This window comes from Talpa occidentalis, unplaced genomic scaffold, assembly GCF_014898055.3.
Source record: "Talpa occidentalis isolate TD23 unplaced genomic scaffold, MPIMG_talOcc4v2.1 talOcc4.4, whole genome shotgun sequence".
Lineage (NCBI taxonomy): Eukaryota > Metazoa > Chordata > Mammalia > Eulipotyphla > Talpidae > Talpa > Talpa occidentalis.
Window position 1 is genome coordinate 103,874,074 of NW_023604295.1, and position 14,946 is coordinate 103,889,019.

At 33.5% G+C, this 14,946-nt stretch overlaps 1 protein-coding gene across 3 annotated transcripts in view; it reads right to left on the reverse strand.

The window, feature by feature from the left end:
• The window catches only part of TUSC3 (tumor suppressor candidate 3), a 166,741-nt gene that overhangs the window by 70,450 nt on the left and 81,345 nt on the right, over window positions 1-14,946 (reverse strand). For all 3 annotated transcript variants that reach the window (XM_037525976.2, XM_054700820.1, XM_037525978.1), the window contains exons 3-5: window positions 14,006-14,123; window positions 9,881-10,021; window positions 7,253-7,393 (exon numbers count right to left, since the gene is read on the reverse strand). In XM_037525976.2, the coding sequence (XP_037381873.1) occupies window positions 7,253-7,393; window positions 9,881-10,021; window positions 14,006-14,123 (400 nt within the window). The remainder of the gene's footprint in view (window positions 1-7,252; window positions 7,394-9,880; window positions 10,022-14,005; window positions 14,124-14,946) is intronic.

Below are 14,946 nucleotides of genomic sequence, written 5' to 3' on the forward strand. Positions count from 1 at the left end.
ATGTCTGACAGAATTGGTCACTTTCTTTGCTACGTGAAACTGTTAACAAATAGATTTAGAATATACTGACCCTTTCCTCATGCTAGTTTGATTTATTGCTTTAAAGTTGTTCAATTTATTTGATATTGTCAAATTTATTAGGAATGTTTGATCCTCTTACTCTAATTAGAGTGTGTAGTAACTGAGTCATAGCTAGATTACGGCCCTAATAAGGCTCAATCCACCCCGACTCCTCTTGGCTATAGATAATTTCAAAGAACACAGTGGGTCCCAAATTAAATTTTCTTATGCACAAGATTACAAAGTACAGTTTTTCAGATACATTAGCATTTCTTTCTGAAAATACACTATAAATTATATATTTCTTTCATAATTCTTGAAGTTAGAAAACAGTATAGTTGAATATTTGACTCAACCATTCCACTTTAAATACATGATACAGCAGATAATGTGTATGCTTACTGGTCATCATGCTCCATATTTAGGTGGAAAGGAAAGTGGAATGCAGCCAGAACCAATGCATAGCAATCAGCCCCATAAAAAATCATTAGCACCTATTAATGCAGTAAAACCAGCATTTCCCTTTTAAAGAGTGAGACCAAGAAGAACTTAGGAGTACTCCTATACATACTGTCTTTTTTTACTAAGTAAAAAGGAAATTTTAATATCTACATGTTTTAATATTTGTGTATCTTCCCCTATGTCAGGAAATGGCAGGCTTTCTGTCTTTATCCTACATCCTAAAGCATTATGAATAATTTCCTATCCTCGGGATATGCTTCATTCTTATCCTACCTGAGAGTCAAATACACAAATATATGATGGGGGGGGGGGAAATCAGCCACGTCTACAGAGACATAAGGATGCATAACTCCTATGGGATATATGTTTGCATAAATTCATGATAAAAAGATACATATGTTAATTGTATATATACTTGCTCTTTACTAAGAAGTAAGCATATGGTTAGAATCTTCACCAAGGTGTTTTTCTTGTTATCCTCCCTTTGTATACAATTTTTTGTGTAACAGAAATGGTCTGTTGTGTAGTTCATTACATTATTTGGGGGAGGGTGTCTTTCTTCTTACTCTGCAATTAAGGTTTTAAAGTTTCCATAAATTAGATGACAATATTCTGCCAAAAATATTTTATGATATATTCTCAGTTCAAAAGAAAATGGGATACTGAATATTTAAAATAAAGAAATTCTTGATCATAAACTATTAATTTTCTTAGGCTATCTCAAGAATAGGAGTTTGGAAATGAACGAACCCAGTTTTTCATTTAAAAAGAGTGTTTTTTAAACAAAGAATCAAGTTTGGTAGTGGTAGTTATCAAGCAGAAAATAACACATAAGATTTATATATTTGACATTTATCTTTAAATTTAGTTTCTCTCAGATATCAACATATATAAAGAAAAAATACCACAAGTTTGTGTATCTCTATTTTAATGAGCAGAGCATAGAGAAGGAGAAAATGTTTCAAAAGGTTTTTTTTTTTTTTTTTTTAATTTCAACATTTTTTCCATCATAGTAGCTTTAAAACATACTGTTTGAAAACATGTCTGTTCTCTGCAGGTCTGTTGCTGACTTCTAAAAGGTTGCCATTAGGGAGCGGGCATATCTGCCAAGATTTCCTTTTCAAGTATGTGTTTGTAAATGCTAGAATATCTTCTGCTAAGCTAAATTAATTAGCTTTCAATGATTCAAAGTAGAAAAAAAATCTGCTTGATGAGAGGGTACAAGAAAATTGATCCACTGATGTGTTTAACATTTATGCACCATGTAAACAATCTTAGGCATTTATTTGCAGCTATAATGGCTCACTGTATCTTCTGGATTAAAGTTTCAACACATGAGATATGTTCCCAGATTTAATAGTCTGTCATTGTGCAAAAAATAAGTCAGAAACATGTGGGATCAAATTCCAGCTTATTTTCTAGCGATCTTCTACAAATGTAGTTCACAGGATATTAGTTCCCTTGTTCGTAAAATGCTGATAATACAAATTATTTTGCAAAGTTAATATTAGGTATAAGTGGGCCTCCCTGGTAGTGCAGGGTTAAGTCTCCACTATCAGCACTGCAGCCTGAGAGCTAACCCACATGGCACAGCAGACCTCTCCTGTATTACCTGCTGCTCCCTTCAGCAGTGTATTTTAGGAGATCCATCTGTTAGCCTCCCAGCCCCGGTTCTTATTTGCATAAATAAGTAAAAATTAAGAATTTTTTAAAAATTAGGCGTAACTATATAAACATACTCCAAAGAAGGAACACAGTAACTGGTAATGAGTATTACAGGCTTACAATAATAATTCCGGGGCTTTTTTTCTTTTTCTTTTTTTTTTTTTTTTTGCATACAAGAGAAAGGGGTGGGGGGCAGTAGGAAGCAGACTGACTGAAATACACTGCTGAGCGGAGCAACGGGTGAGATAGGAGAGGTCTGCTGTGCCATATGGGTCACCTCCCTGGCTGGGGATGGAACTCCTACAGTGGCTGCACTTAGCTTCATAGTGCTGTGTCTTAACCTCTTGAGCCACCAGGGAGGCCCCAATTCTGGGGCTTTTCTAAAGGAGAGAGAATAAAATCTTAATGTCATATCAGTTTAATTCCAAGCAGGTATTACAATTGTTTTGTAGACTGAACCAGTGACAAGATTTGTCATGATATTGATATATGAATTCTAAATTAGTTTTAACTTTCCAATAATACTTTGAATGAAACACTATATTTTTGCCAAAAAAACTTGGGTACATTTACTGAATGAAGCAACTTGTAAACTAACCTAAGGAATATGCAAAAACACTTTCAAACTTAATGACTAAGGTGACTGAGATAACCCATATTATCCAATTATATTAAATATAGTATAATTAACTATTTTAACTTCATTATCAAAAGAAAATACTAAGATACTCTCATAAAAATACCCTTATCTCCCTGTGTATTTATTTATTTTTTTTTTTTTTTAGGGTTTTTTTTTTTTTTTTTTTTTTTTATTTTTTTTTTATAGAGGCATGCTTTATTTATTTGTTTGCTGGTTTGTTTGTTTGTTTTGTTTATACAAGCACTGGGTACAGTCAGAAGCGCGGGAGGGCGAGAGAATTCACCAGAGCCAGAGCGGGGAGCAGAGCAGGCAGAAGGACCGAAGTACACTGCTGAGGGGAGCAGCGGGCGGCAGGAGAGGTCTGCGCGCCATGTGGGACCCTCCTCTGGTGGCCGGGGAGCAGCCGGGGATCGAACCGGCGCCGCAGAGGCCGCGCGCAGCTTCGCAACCCAGCGCTCAACCGCTGCGCCACCGGGGAGGCCCTCCCTGTGTATTTACCGGAATCTTGCAGACATTTTCTTTAAGCTAAATTCTGGCTAATATTGCAGAAGATAGATGCTTGGGCTCTTAGTCTATCTTGTTATAGCCAACTCAGACATAAAGACCAGTAATTCTTTGTTGAACAGAAAAATGGAAGAATACAGAGGTACTACAAGAAGGCAAAAGAAACTGACAATTTGATACATGTATGTTAGTATTACACTTAAATCTATCAAAAGTAGTATAAAATTTTTAAATGTATGTGTCTACTTGAATTCAGAAAAATTGGTCAACTACAGTGTTATTGGTTCTCCATGAATTGTGAATTTTCCATGTAAATAACATATCATGGGCAAAACTTAACAAAATAATGTCTCTTTCTGTAAAGGAAAACTTTTAATTTCCCGGTTTCTTTTCTGTTCTTATTTTATGACTAAAACCATAACATAAAAACTGGTAAAATGATTAATAACAATGGGTCACCACAGTTGTCATTATTAAGGTATTTGCTAGAGATTTTGATACCTTACCTGTTTAAAAAAGTTCACTTGCATTTAGTTTGCCAGCTTCCTTAAATCATAAACTTGAACTAATTCTAATGACATATAATAATAGTACCAATGCCACTATTTCTCCTTTAAGCCATTAATGTGATAGTTTTCAATTAATTTATACTTTCCCTAATGCTGAGCCATTCCTACAACCAGGCATGCTATTTTATATAAGGATGAATTGGGTTAGAAATACTTAAAAAATATTCTGTTCATAAGCAAGGTACATGTAACCTCATCCTATTTTCTAGCCATCTCTTCTCAAAATTCTCATATTTGGCAGAGTTAACAAAATAGTAAACATTAGGTCTAAGTGATTTTTATAATTTGAATATTCATCTGGTTAAGTTTCTTTATCTGTAGGGATATAGTGCTCTCATTTGCAAAGCATTTTCTTATTTGGGTATGTGCTAGATCTATTTTCACTTTTCTTTGTTGACTGCTCATTTGACTAATACTGTATAGATAAGTTATGTCAGCTAATTTTCACATCTGTCAAACTGTACTTAGCATCTGATTATTGTCTTTTCCCATGTTAACTAAGTTTTTGTGGTTCTTTACTATCAGAATTACTTGCATTCTATTTTTAATAATACATTATGAGACTCTAGGTCTTTTTGAAATCCTATGGGGAAAGTTTACACTTTTATTTTAGCAGACACCAACCTCATTAGGTACAGGCTGTGATTCCCAATTCATTTTAGATGTGTGGTTTGAATATCAATTAAATTTTCAAAGGCTGAAAATTATTCAGACTGTTATTCAGATCTGTTCCTTATGTGTGTCACCCACTGATTCATCTGGGAAGTAGGCAGGATTCTGCCCTTTAGCTCAATTATCAATAGCTTTAGAATGCTAATTAGAATTAAGCCCACATATGTGCAGGTAAGGGGTGAGCTTGGGAGTTTAAGAACAGCTTTAGGGGCTCACTTTCCAGGGTTACCTATTCTTGAGCTTCTCCCTAGTACTTTCTGGTTTCTCAGAGATTCTATTGCTTTTTTCCTCTTGCTTGAAAATGTCTACTTTTACAATGGCATAGAAGCAGGCAGGGGACCAAACAAACTACAACAACAACAAAAAAATCCAATAATGTGTGCCTCCTCTCCCTAGGGACACAGCTCTGGCTATCAGAGGAAGGTTCCCTTCTCTAAGTCTTAGATTTTATAGTTTCCCCTCAGCTGCCACAGGATTGCCTGAGAACTGCTGTTCACTTCCACATTTCAAGCTACAATGGATTTAAGTCAAGAAAAACCAAGAGTAAATAAAAATATTAACTATCCACATCTTCTAATTAGATGTCATTTTGAATGCTGGTATTCTTAACTGATCCACTACCTATTGACATGTTACTAAAGAGTAAATCAAATACCTGAATCTTGCTCCAGGTTGTGTCATTACAAGAGAAAGTTTGGCATTTGTTTACGCTATCTCACCTAGAAACAGTTTATTTTTTAAAACCATATTTTCTGTCTTCTGTAGTAGAGTAGCAATGATTTTTTTAAATATTCTAAATACATATTTTCAAATCGTTTCAATTGGACTGTTTTTCCTAAAGAAGTCCAATTTACCTTTTTCTCCCCCATGGTCAGATTTTGTGTTGTTTCAGAAGAAAAACAATTTGAGTAATTTTTATGCGATGTATTCAATTGTTTTAATACCAACTGTTGAAGCTATTCTCATCGAAATACTTCAAAACATCTTTATTCAAAATCAAGCTGACCATACACACACATATATATCTATAGATGCATCAATTTCTGGATTCTTTCATTCCATTAATCTGTGGTCTATCTTTAGGTCAATCCTCAATATTTGTTAACTATAATGCCTGTAGTAAGTCTTAAAATTAGGTCTTCAACTTAGAAAAAGAACTTATTTGGTAGTCCAAATATTTGTCTTTCAACATAAAGTTTAAGATTAACATTCTGGCATAATGCTTTCAAGGCATTTACATATTTTCTTGTTTTTTCGTTTTCTTTGAAGTGTCTCTTTCCAGCACATTATGCATTTTTATCCAACCTGACAATTTTAGTCCTGCAACCCTGGTGTTAAATCTGTTTAATGTACGTAAGAATACTGATAGAATTGTACTTGGGGGCTATCATTTTTTTTTTTTTAATTTGCATTGGACTTATACACACTTTACTCCTCTGCTTTTTTTGGTGTTACTCATTTTTCATATTTCATCTTAATCACATACACTGAGTTTCCAGTTGTTCCTTTGGAGATTACAACACATATTTCAAACTCATCCCAATTAACTATTAACTTTAGGCAAATTATTGGGAGAATTCAACAGCAAAGCGCAATTGATCCTTTATATATGCTATTGGCCTCATATACACTATAAACTGTCAATTTAAAGCTATTAATCCCTTTACATCAGGAAAACTTTTCATTTCCCTGTAGAATTTATCTTAATTGCAATATAACAATCAAATATCAAACATAATTTCTGAATACATTTTACTCATATTTTTTTCATTTTCCCTATTAGCTAATCATGCTAAAATTTAGCACAATCATAATGAAGGAAAAGAAAAATCCATTCAGTACAAATTGAAATAGGATCATGTTCGCCTAGACTCATCTGATAGACTCCTAACCAGTTTTCCTGCTCTCAGAATGATTATTCTAAAACCTAAATTTGATCATATTTCTCTCCTGAATATTTAAATTGCTTCCCATTGTCCTGGAATAAAACCTATATACCTAGGCATTACATATATCGATTACCTGTCCTTAACAACTCTGGATTTTCCATTTACTCTTAAAATTCAGTTCATGTCACACACTATGGGAAACCTATCACAACTACCTTACTCTAGGTTAGGTGTCCTTCCTATAATACTCTGTGCTTACATCCATCACAGCATGTGTAACATTACACTGTAATTGTCTTTTGGTTAGTTTGCATTCCCACAGTAAATTGCTTGCTGGCAGGGTCTCTGCCTTATCTTTAAATCTCTAGTACCTAACAAGTATCAGGCACACAGTTGAGATGCAAGGAGCAGATGGTCTATGAGTACCTTTCTCAACTTGCAGGTGTGGGCCAGTGATGCAATGGATAACACATCTGACAACGGATAAAATGATTCTAAATCGCTTCCATTTTTAAGAGACTGCAAGATACCAATTCTTACTCTATTTCCATTTAACATATATTAATATGTATAACATGTCAAATGCACAGGGACACTACATTTAACAGTGAAAAGTAAAAGACAACACAGGTTAGACTGTGAAAGTGAACTTAAATTGTATCACATACACCATAGAAAGTTAACTTCTCTCATTTAGACATGATTCCCACTATTGTAATAATCTGTTTGACTTTGTCAGTATAAATTTTATATTATACAAAAGTGGAAGAAAGTACAATGTGATTACATACCAGAGACACCATGGCCCAACCAGTTTTGTTATAGATGAACTCCAAATTGTTCCTTCTTAAGTAAAGCAAGCCACCAACAAGTGACACTAACAGGGCCAAAGCAATGGTACCAGAGTAGTTGGGTGGTCTGAAGACACGGATCTGCAAGAAGCAATGAACATTTTTAAAGTTAAAAAAACAACTTCTCTTAATTTCTTTTCTTGACCATATCCTAATACTTCCAATTTTCAACACAAATAATTCAGAAAGGTTTTTTTATGCCCAGAGCTAACATTCCTTTTAGAATCTTTATGACTGAAAAAAAGGCAAATACAGCGAAACATCACTATATTCAAATCAGAGCTGCTTTGGTTAACCAAGGAGACATGAGATTATCTAGAAGTGAGGGGGTATAATATTTATATAGTGCCAAATCAACAATAAATGTTAAATCTAGAGGAAAATTTTGTGCAGGTATGGATTATTTGCATGATCTTTGAAATGTTTCTCCACATAACTAATTAAAAAAAAAAAAGAAAAACAATGAGAGAAAGGACATCATGTATGTATAAATGTGATTCAAACAACCCCTTTGCAGTGTTGTGGTTTAGAATACATAAGCACAAGCCAATCATGAACAAACATCAGGCAAATCAAATGAGGATCATGTAATTAAGAAGTGGGAAAAGATTATATTGTTCAAAATGTCAATGACTTCAAAGGACAAAAAGACATAACCAAATGTAATACCTAACTCTAGACTGAATCTTATACAGAAAATGGGAAAAATGTTACTTATTAAAGGATATTCTTAGGTAAAATGACAAAACAGGAATTTGGATAGCTCAAATAAAAGTACTGTCAGCATAGTTATCAACTTTACAGATTTATACTATCTTATGTATTTTTTAGAAATACATAAGGAATTCACCCTCAAATGGCTCAGAATAAAATTGTATGTGTGAGTACATTCTGAGGCGAGAATGAAATTTATCAAAGCAAAGTTAAGTGAATCAAATTAAGTGAATCAAATTTATCAAAGCAAAATTAAGTGAATCTTAATAAAGGATATATACTGGTACTATTTCACTTGTTTGCATTTGTGAAACTTTTAAAGAAACAGAATCATTTCTGACTAAAATTCAATATTTCTTAGTAGTATTCAAAATTATCCTTACTACCCTTTATCAACTAAATGATAACACTGTAGAGGCAAATAGTTCCCAAAACAATTTTTAAAAAAATGAGTTGGGGGCCTCCCCAGTGGCGCAGCGGTTGAGCACCGGGTTGTGAAACTGCCCGCAGCCTCTGCAGCGCCGGTTCAATCCCCGGCTGCTCCCTGGCCACCAGAGAAGGGTCCCACATGGCACACAGACCTCTCCTGCCACCCGCTGCTCCCCTCAGCAGTGTACTTCGGTCCTTCTGCCTGTTCTGCTCCCTGCTCTGGCTCTGGTGAATTTTCTCACCCTTCCGCGCTTCTGACTGTACCCAGTGCTTGTATAAATAATAAATAAATCTTTACAGAAATTTCCCAACTCATTTTTTTTAAACACCAAAATATCAGTAAAACATCATACTATGAGAGATATTCATCTTAAGATAATTTTGTTTACACCTATGTTAAAAATAAATACTTCTATAGTAAATGTATTTTTAGGTAATACCTGGTTTTAATGGTTCACTGTAGAAAATTCCAAGATTGGGTGACAAAGTAGACATAGTCACAGACATAGATTGTTGACGTAGCTATACTCATATTGATACTATATTTTTCTTTTTAAAGACATAATTATTTATGCATCCAAGAGCTGAAGTAAAGGCCAGAGATGTCGGGGGTGAGAGGATTCAACAGAGACAGAGAGGGGAACAGAACAGGCAGATCCACTGAAATACACTGCTGAGGGGAGCAGTTGGCAAGACAGCAGAGGTCTGCTGCGCCATGGAGTCACCTCCCTGGCTTGGGATAGCTTCATAGTACTATTTTGTAATCCCTTGTATCACCAAGGAGGCCCTATAAGTATTTTTCTAACATACATTATAATTTCTTATTTTTCGAGATTCTATATTCTTGAAAACTCATTTATACTATAGCACATTTAATTAACTTTTCTAGACATAAGATTTGCTTCCAATTTTTCCATTAAAATGAATGTTATTTAAAAAGAATTAAATCAAGTTATATAAAATAGACATGACACATACTATATAGAATAATTCTAGAGTTCCAAGAATAGTTGTATGTATTTGCCCATGTCGATAATGAAAAGTGATATTGTTCTGCTTTTATTTGTCCGAAAGAACTACTTTGTGCCTAATTCTGCCTAAACCATTTTTAATGGTTCTTAAATATCTATGCACATATGGAAGCTCTATGTTTAGTAGGTCCAGAAATCTCCCACTAAACATAGAGCTTCCATATCTATCCAGAATGAAGTTCTCTAAATAAATATGGAAGTCCAAAAAAAAAAAATCTATGCACAATTGATATTCCCTCATTCCATCAAAATAAACTTAACAGCTACCACAGTTTTCTCCAAGCAAGGAGAATGTTCCATAGAGAAATTAAAACAAACAAACAAAAAAAAAGTGGCCTTATTGCAAACGAAGCTAATTAGCCTGTTATTAAAACTGTGGGGAATAAAAACATACATGAACATCCGTTCTGTCAGCAATCCACTTTGCTAGTTGTTCAGCTGCAAATCCAATTCTTTGAAGGTCAAAAGTATCAGCCCTCTTGGGTCTGCCTTTTGGAGGAAAATGCATGAATGTAGGAGCAGAGTTCATGTTCAGCTATAAAACATGAGATAAAATACTAAATTTAATACTAGCAATCTTTATCATTAATTTAACATTTTTTTTCTGCATGAATTTTGGAAAGACAGCATTTATTATGAAAATTCAAATGGCTTCCCAGAGATTTGTTACTATTTTTATTCAACTGAATAAAAAACTTGGTTAAATGCAAATATTCAGAGAACTTTGCCAAATATACATCATTCGTATTCCTAGCAGTATCCTCTATTTTCTCTCACCCATTTCATTATTTTCTTTGTAGAATTATGTAACTTAAGAATGAAGGGACTGAAAAAGCAAATTACAGGCAGTACATGACTTTCTACTTCTTAAGCAGTTATTAAAGCAAAAAGTACTGGCATTTGATAACATTTATGTTATAGAAATAATTTCAGAGATGTTGTAAGTAGATTTAATTCTTTAAGAAAAATTAAAAAAGATTAATGATGGTGACATCAACAGAAGCCAGTATTTTTCCTCTAAACACCTTGAATTTATCAGACTATAGAAATTCACAGTAGTCTTTTTCTACTTCTCCATTAACTCATGTGTTTTATGGTTATGTCTTTACCATTATCTACAGGTAACTGCCATTTGAAAAATGTACTAAGTACAACACTAACTGGTGTGGTGTTTACTAACAATATCTAAAAATATTTGGCTAATCTGCATTAAGAAGCAAGTTGTAAATTTAGAGATTAAAATTCTCCGTGCCCAGAAGTTATTAAAAAAAAAAATAGTAAAAGGCAAAGAGACTTTTACTCCTGATTTGCAATACAGTTAGCATTTCCAATGGGGAAAAAACAAATTAAATGATACATAAATTATAATCATTGAGCTTACAGTTACTTATGTTTCATTACATGTGTATTTTCCTAATAGAGGCACAAGTGAAAACTACACCCAACATAATAAATATAAGGTTACAAGGAAGGAAGTCCCCTTCACCTCACTCCCTGCACTGGAACAGTTAGGAAATTCATTCTAAGGTGTATCATTCTGTAATTTGAGTTGACAAAAATGACAAAGTACAAAGCTTTCCTCTTAATTAAAATGTATACATTCCCCAAGACTATACAATGTTGTGTAAACACAGATATGATCCCTAGTCCAGAGCTCCTGCTAACACACCATATTCATTAACCCATCGGCCCGTAGTGAGGCACTTAGATTCTGTGGGGAATTACATATAATTGAAGTTACTTTCCCAATAAGCCAGGAATTATAGGTTTCCAAACATGTTAACATTATGGTCAAAACACCCTACTATTGCTGACAGTGCTTTAAAATATCAGGTTATAAAGACTTCTTCAAATAAGGTTCAATAGTAGTGAGAAAAAATAAAAACAATGAAAATCTTCTAGTAGCTTTCAAGAAGAATATATACTGATGATTTGAGATTATAATTCCTGTAAAAATAATTAACTGCTATAATTTCTATGCATTTTTGCATTTTAAAATGAAAACTTATATTGCTAAGCCAGGGGCTAGGTTCTAGAAAAAAGGAAAAAGCAGTTCTATACACAGAATTCTGCTGAATAGAAATCAACAGGAAAGTTTTTCAATTAAAAACAATTTCGACTTCAACTCTCATATCTAGACATAAAAAACGGTTAACCCCTTAAGTTTTGCTTAAAGTACATAAAGGAATTTACTGATTATATCTAACAATGACAGCCTATCTCCACACTTAGCACAAAGATATTAGTTTGTCCCTCACAGTTTTGCTTTAAATTTGCTGCTAATATTTTAAGATATATTTCATGTTAAATTCCTGCTTGGGTCTCTTCTAGTAAACAGAGCTGCCTACTTGCCATGTGTCATTTCTTCAGAGACAGTCAAGCTGTATCTCTTTCACTGAAGTCAATCCTCTCCAGTTTGCTATAATCCCACCCACATTATACTGTCCCCTTAGCAATAAGATCAAGGGTCAGATTCATGGTATTGCTGACTTATTTCTTTTATATATTTCTCTTTTCTCATTACTACAAGTATTTCCATATAAAATGCTTTTAAGGACTTTGTTTCCATAAAAATAGGACACAAAGCATGTTTACTTATGTGTTTAAGATAGTAAATATAGACATTACCACAATGAAATCAATCTAACATGTTTTCTTTGTTTACTTTATAGGGCCGGCCAGGTAGATGCTTGGGTTTGAAGCCTCTGCTCTAAGCAGTCAAAATGGCCTAGATGAATATTTCTTAATATGGAAGAGAAAATTCAAGATAGAATCAATAGCATTTCCACCTGATGATCTCTAAAGTCAATTCTTCTAAGATTCTATAGAGAGCTATAGGTTATAAGTAATAGCATTTTGTACTGACAGTAGTGTAATTTTCCTTTATAAAATTATTTGAAATTATAAATTTGTTTTTTATTATATTACTATTATTAGCTTATCACTTTATGGGGCAAAATTTTATGCTTTTCTCATCAATTCCTCATTCCCACAGAGTAGGGACTCAATAATTGCTGTAACATCCCAAAAGTGCAATGAAAATTTATGGGGGAAGAAATATGTGAGGAATAATAATGGGAAAAACCAAGGGTAAAGGGTGCTGAAGGCAAAAGAGAATTCATCTTATTCACCTAGAAACTGGCAAAGATGAATGAATAATCAATATGGAAGCAAATAAGCAAAAATATTCACTAATGGCCAATTTACAATTAGCTCTCTGGATTCTTTACAGAATTAAATGTTTTTCCATGACCTGCCAAAGAGTTTCACATGAGAGAAAAATAAAGATCAAGATACTCAAATTAATCAATGCCAGGTATGGTAATGTCTTGCAACTGAAAGGCACTGATCAAGCAATTATAAAAAGTTTATTAACTGCTAGAATTCTGGGAATCAGAATTCAAATTCTGGTTCTAAATTACACTAAGGTTGTATTCTTGGACAAATGACTATACCATAATTTCCCCATCTGTGAAAGTGAGATAAGAATCTCATTGGATTGTTATAAAACTAAATGAAAGAATACACATCAAGCAGAAACAAATACTGAAGGGTTTCATTCATATATGGAATATAGAGAAACAAAGGGTTAGAGAAAACCAAACAAATAACAAGCCCTAGAAATCTGACTGTAGAATTGAAGCTACAGCAGGAAAGGGCAGAGACCAAAGTTGGGAGAGGCACAATGGGCAATGAAGTGATGGGTGTAGTGTAATAACATCCAGCTGAAGTGTAAGAGCCTATACCTCGTAATCACACATAATGTTATAAACTAATATTACCTCAAAAAAAATGCACATCAAATGCTTAGAACATAAGTAACATCTTTACACCACAATTCAATACCTGGTTCTATAGAAAAAACTTTGTAAATTAATGCAGCAGTTGCTGTAACAGAACTGGATAGTTTAGAGATACAAGTAGAGTTAGTTTCTAGTACAGTATTCCTTTTTGGTTTGTAGATAGTTATCTTCTCACAGCATTTTTACATGTCTTTTCTCTGTGTACATATAGTGCTAGTGTCTCTAGCTATAAAAACACTAGCCATATTATATTAGGGCCTCATCTTTATGACCCCATTTAACCTAAATTACCTCCAGAGGCCTTATCTCCAGATATAGTATAGTCACATTGGGGGCTTATGGCTTCAGGGTATCAATTTTGGAGGGAAACAATTCAGTTCACAAAGGGAACATCTTTAAATATGTACATATAAAATTATATTTGCAACAATGTAAGAAGTACAGGCTGAATGAAACAAATTAAATTCATAAATGTGTGCAAAATATCAAATGATAATGCATACAAACTGCAACTGTATGCTAAAAACATTTCCTGGAATGCAAAAATTTTAAATGTGTTAACTCCACTCACTAATGGTCAAAACTGCAATGATAAAGATAACTAGTATAAATTGTTTTAACTAAGTACTCAGAGTATTATTAACATTTAGTGCATTGTATTTTTGCAAACAAAAATGTATCAACCAACTATTAGCAAAATAAACTATCACTCTTACCTGTTGAAAAACATCTGTCCCTTCATCATAGTCCACCATACTAAAGAAGAGTTTGTTACAGAAAGCAGATGAATAGCGCCAAGAGTTAGCCAGTATTTGATATTCTTCATTAGCCTGCCTGGTAAGGGTAATGGGAGAGGGTAAAAACACATCAGGATTCAAGCATTAACAAAGGTGTTAATAAAACAGATAATTCGAGGCCAAGGGTTGGCCAATTTCTGTCTGACCGCAAGCTAAGAAAATATTTTGTATTTTTAAATGTTTGTTAAAAAAAATTCATGACATGTATAAATCAAGTTTTATTGTTCATAATAAAGATTTCACAGCATTACAGCCCCATTTGTTTACATACTGTTGACAGTTGCCATTGAGCTTTTTAAGGGCAGAGCCGAGTAGCTGTAACAAAATATATGGTCCAAAAGCCTAGGCTAGCCCTTTAAATACAAAGTTGGACAACTCTTATTCTATGAGAGAAATCATTTTGTGCCATATCCTAGACATGTAATTTAAATCCTGTGGTGATATTTAAGCATATGGTAATTCTAGTATTTGTGATTCAGATAATCAGTGAAAAATAGATTTTAAAATTATTAATATAATTCTACATTTTCATACATCTAAATTTGTATTTGCATTCAAACCTAAAAGAAAGCAAAAAATTCTTGATTAGCTAAATAAACCAAGTGCACAAACCAAGTCCTCTTCTAAAACCATACTTACTACCATATTGATTTCATTTCTATTGTATGTTTGGTTGTCTTAGAAGATAATAGTTATTTAGCTATACAGATGGAGTAGAAACAGAAATGGCATTGATGGAAGGATACAGGAACAGTCATGATAACAAGAAGCAACAGTGATTGCTAACTCATTAAAAAAGAATGTTTATTTAGTTGACTATTCATAGTTTAGGTATAATCTCACAATAACAAAAATACTTG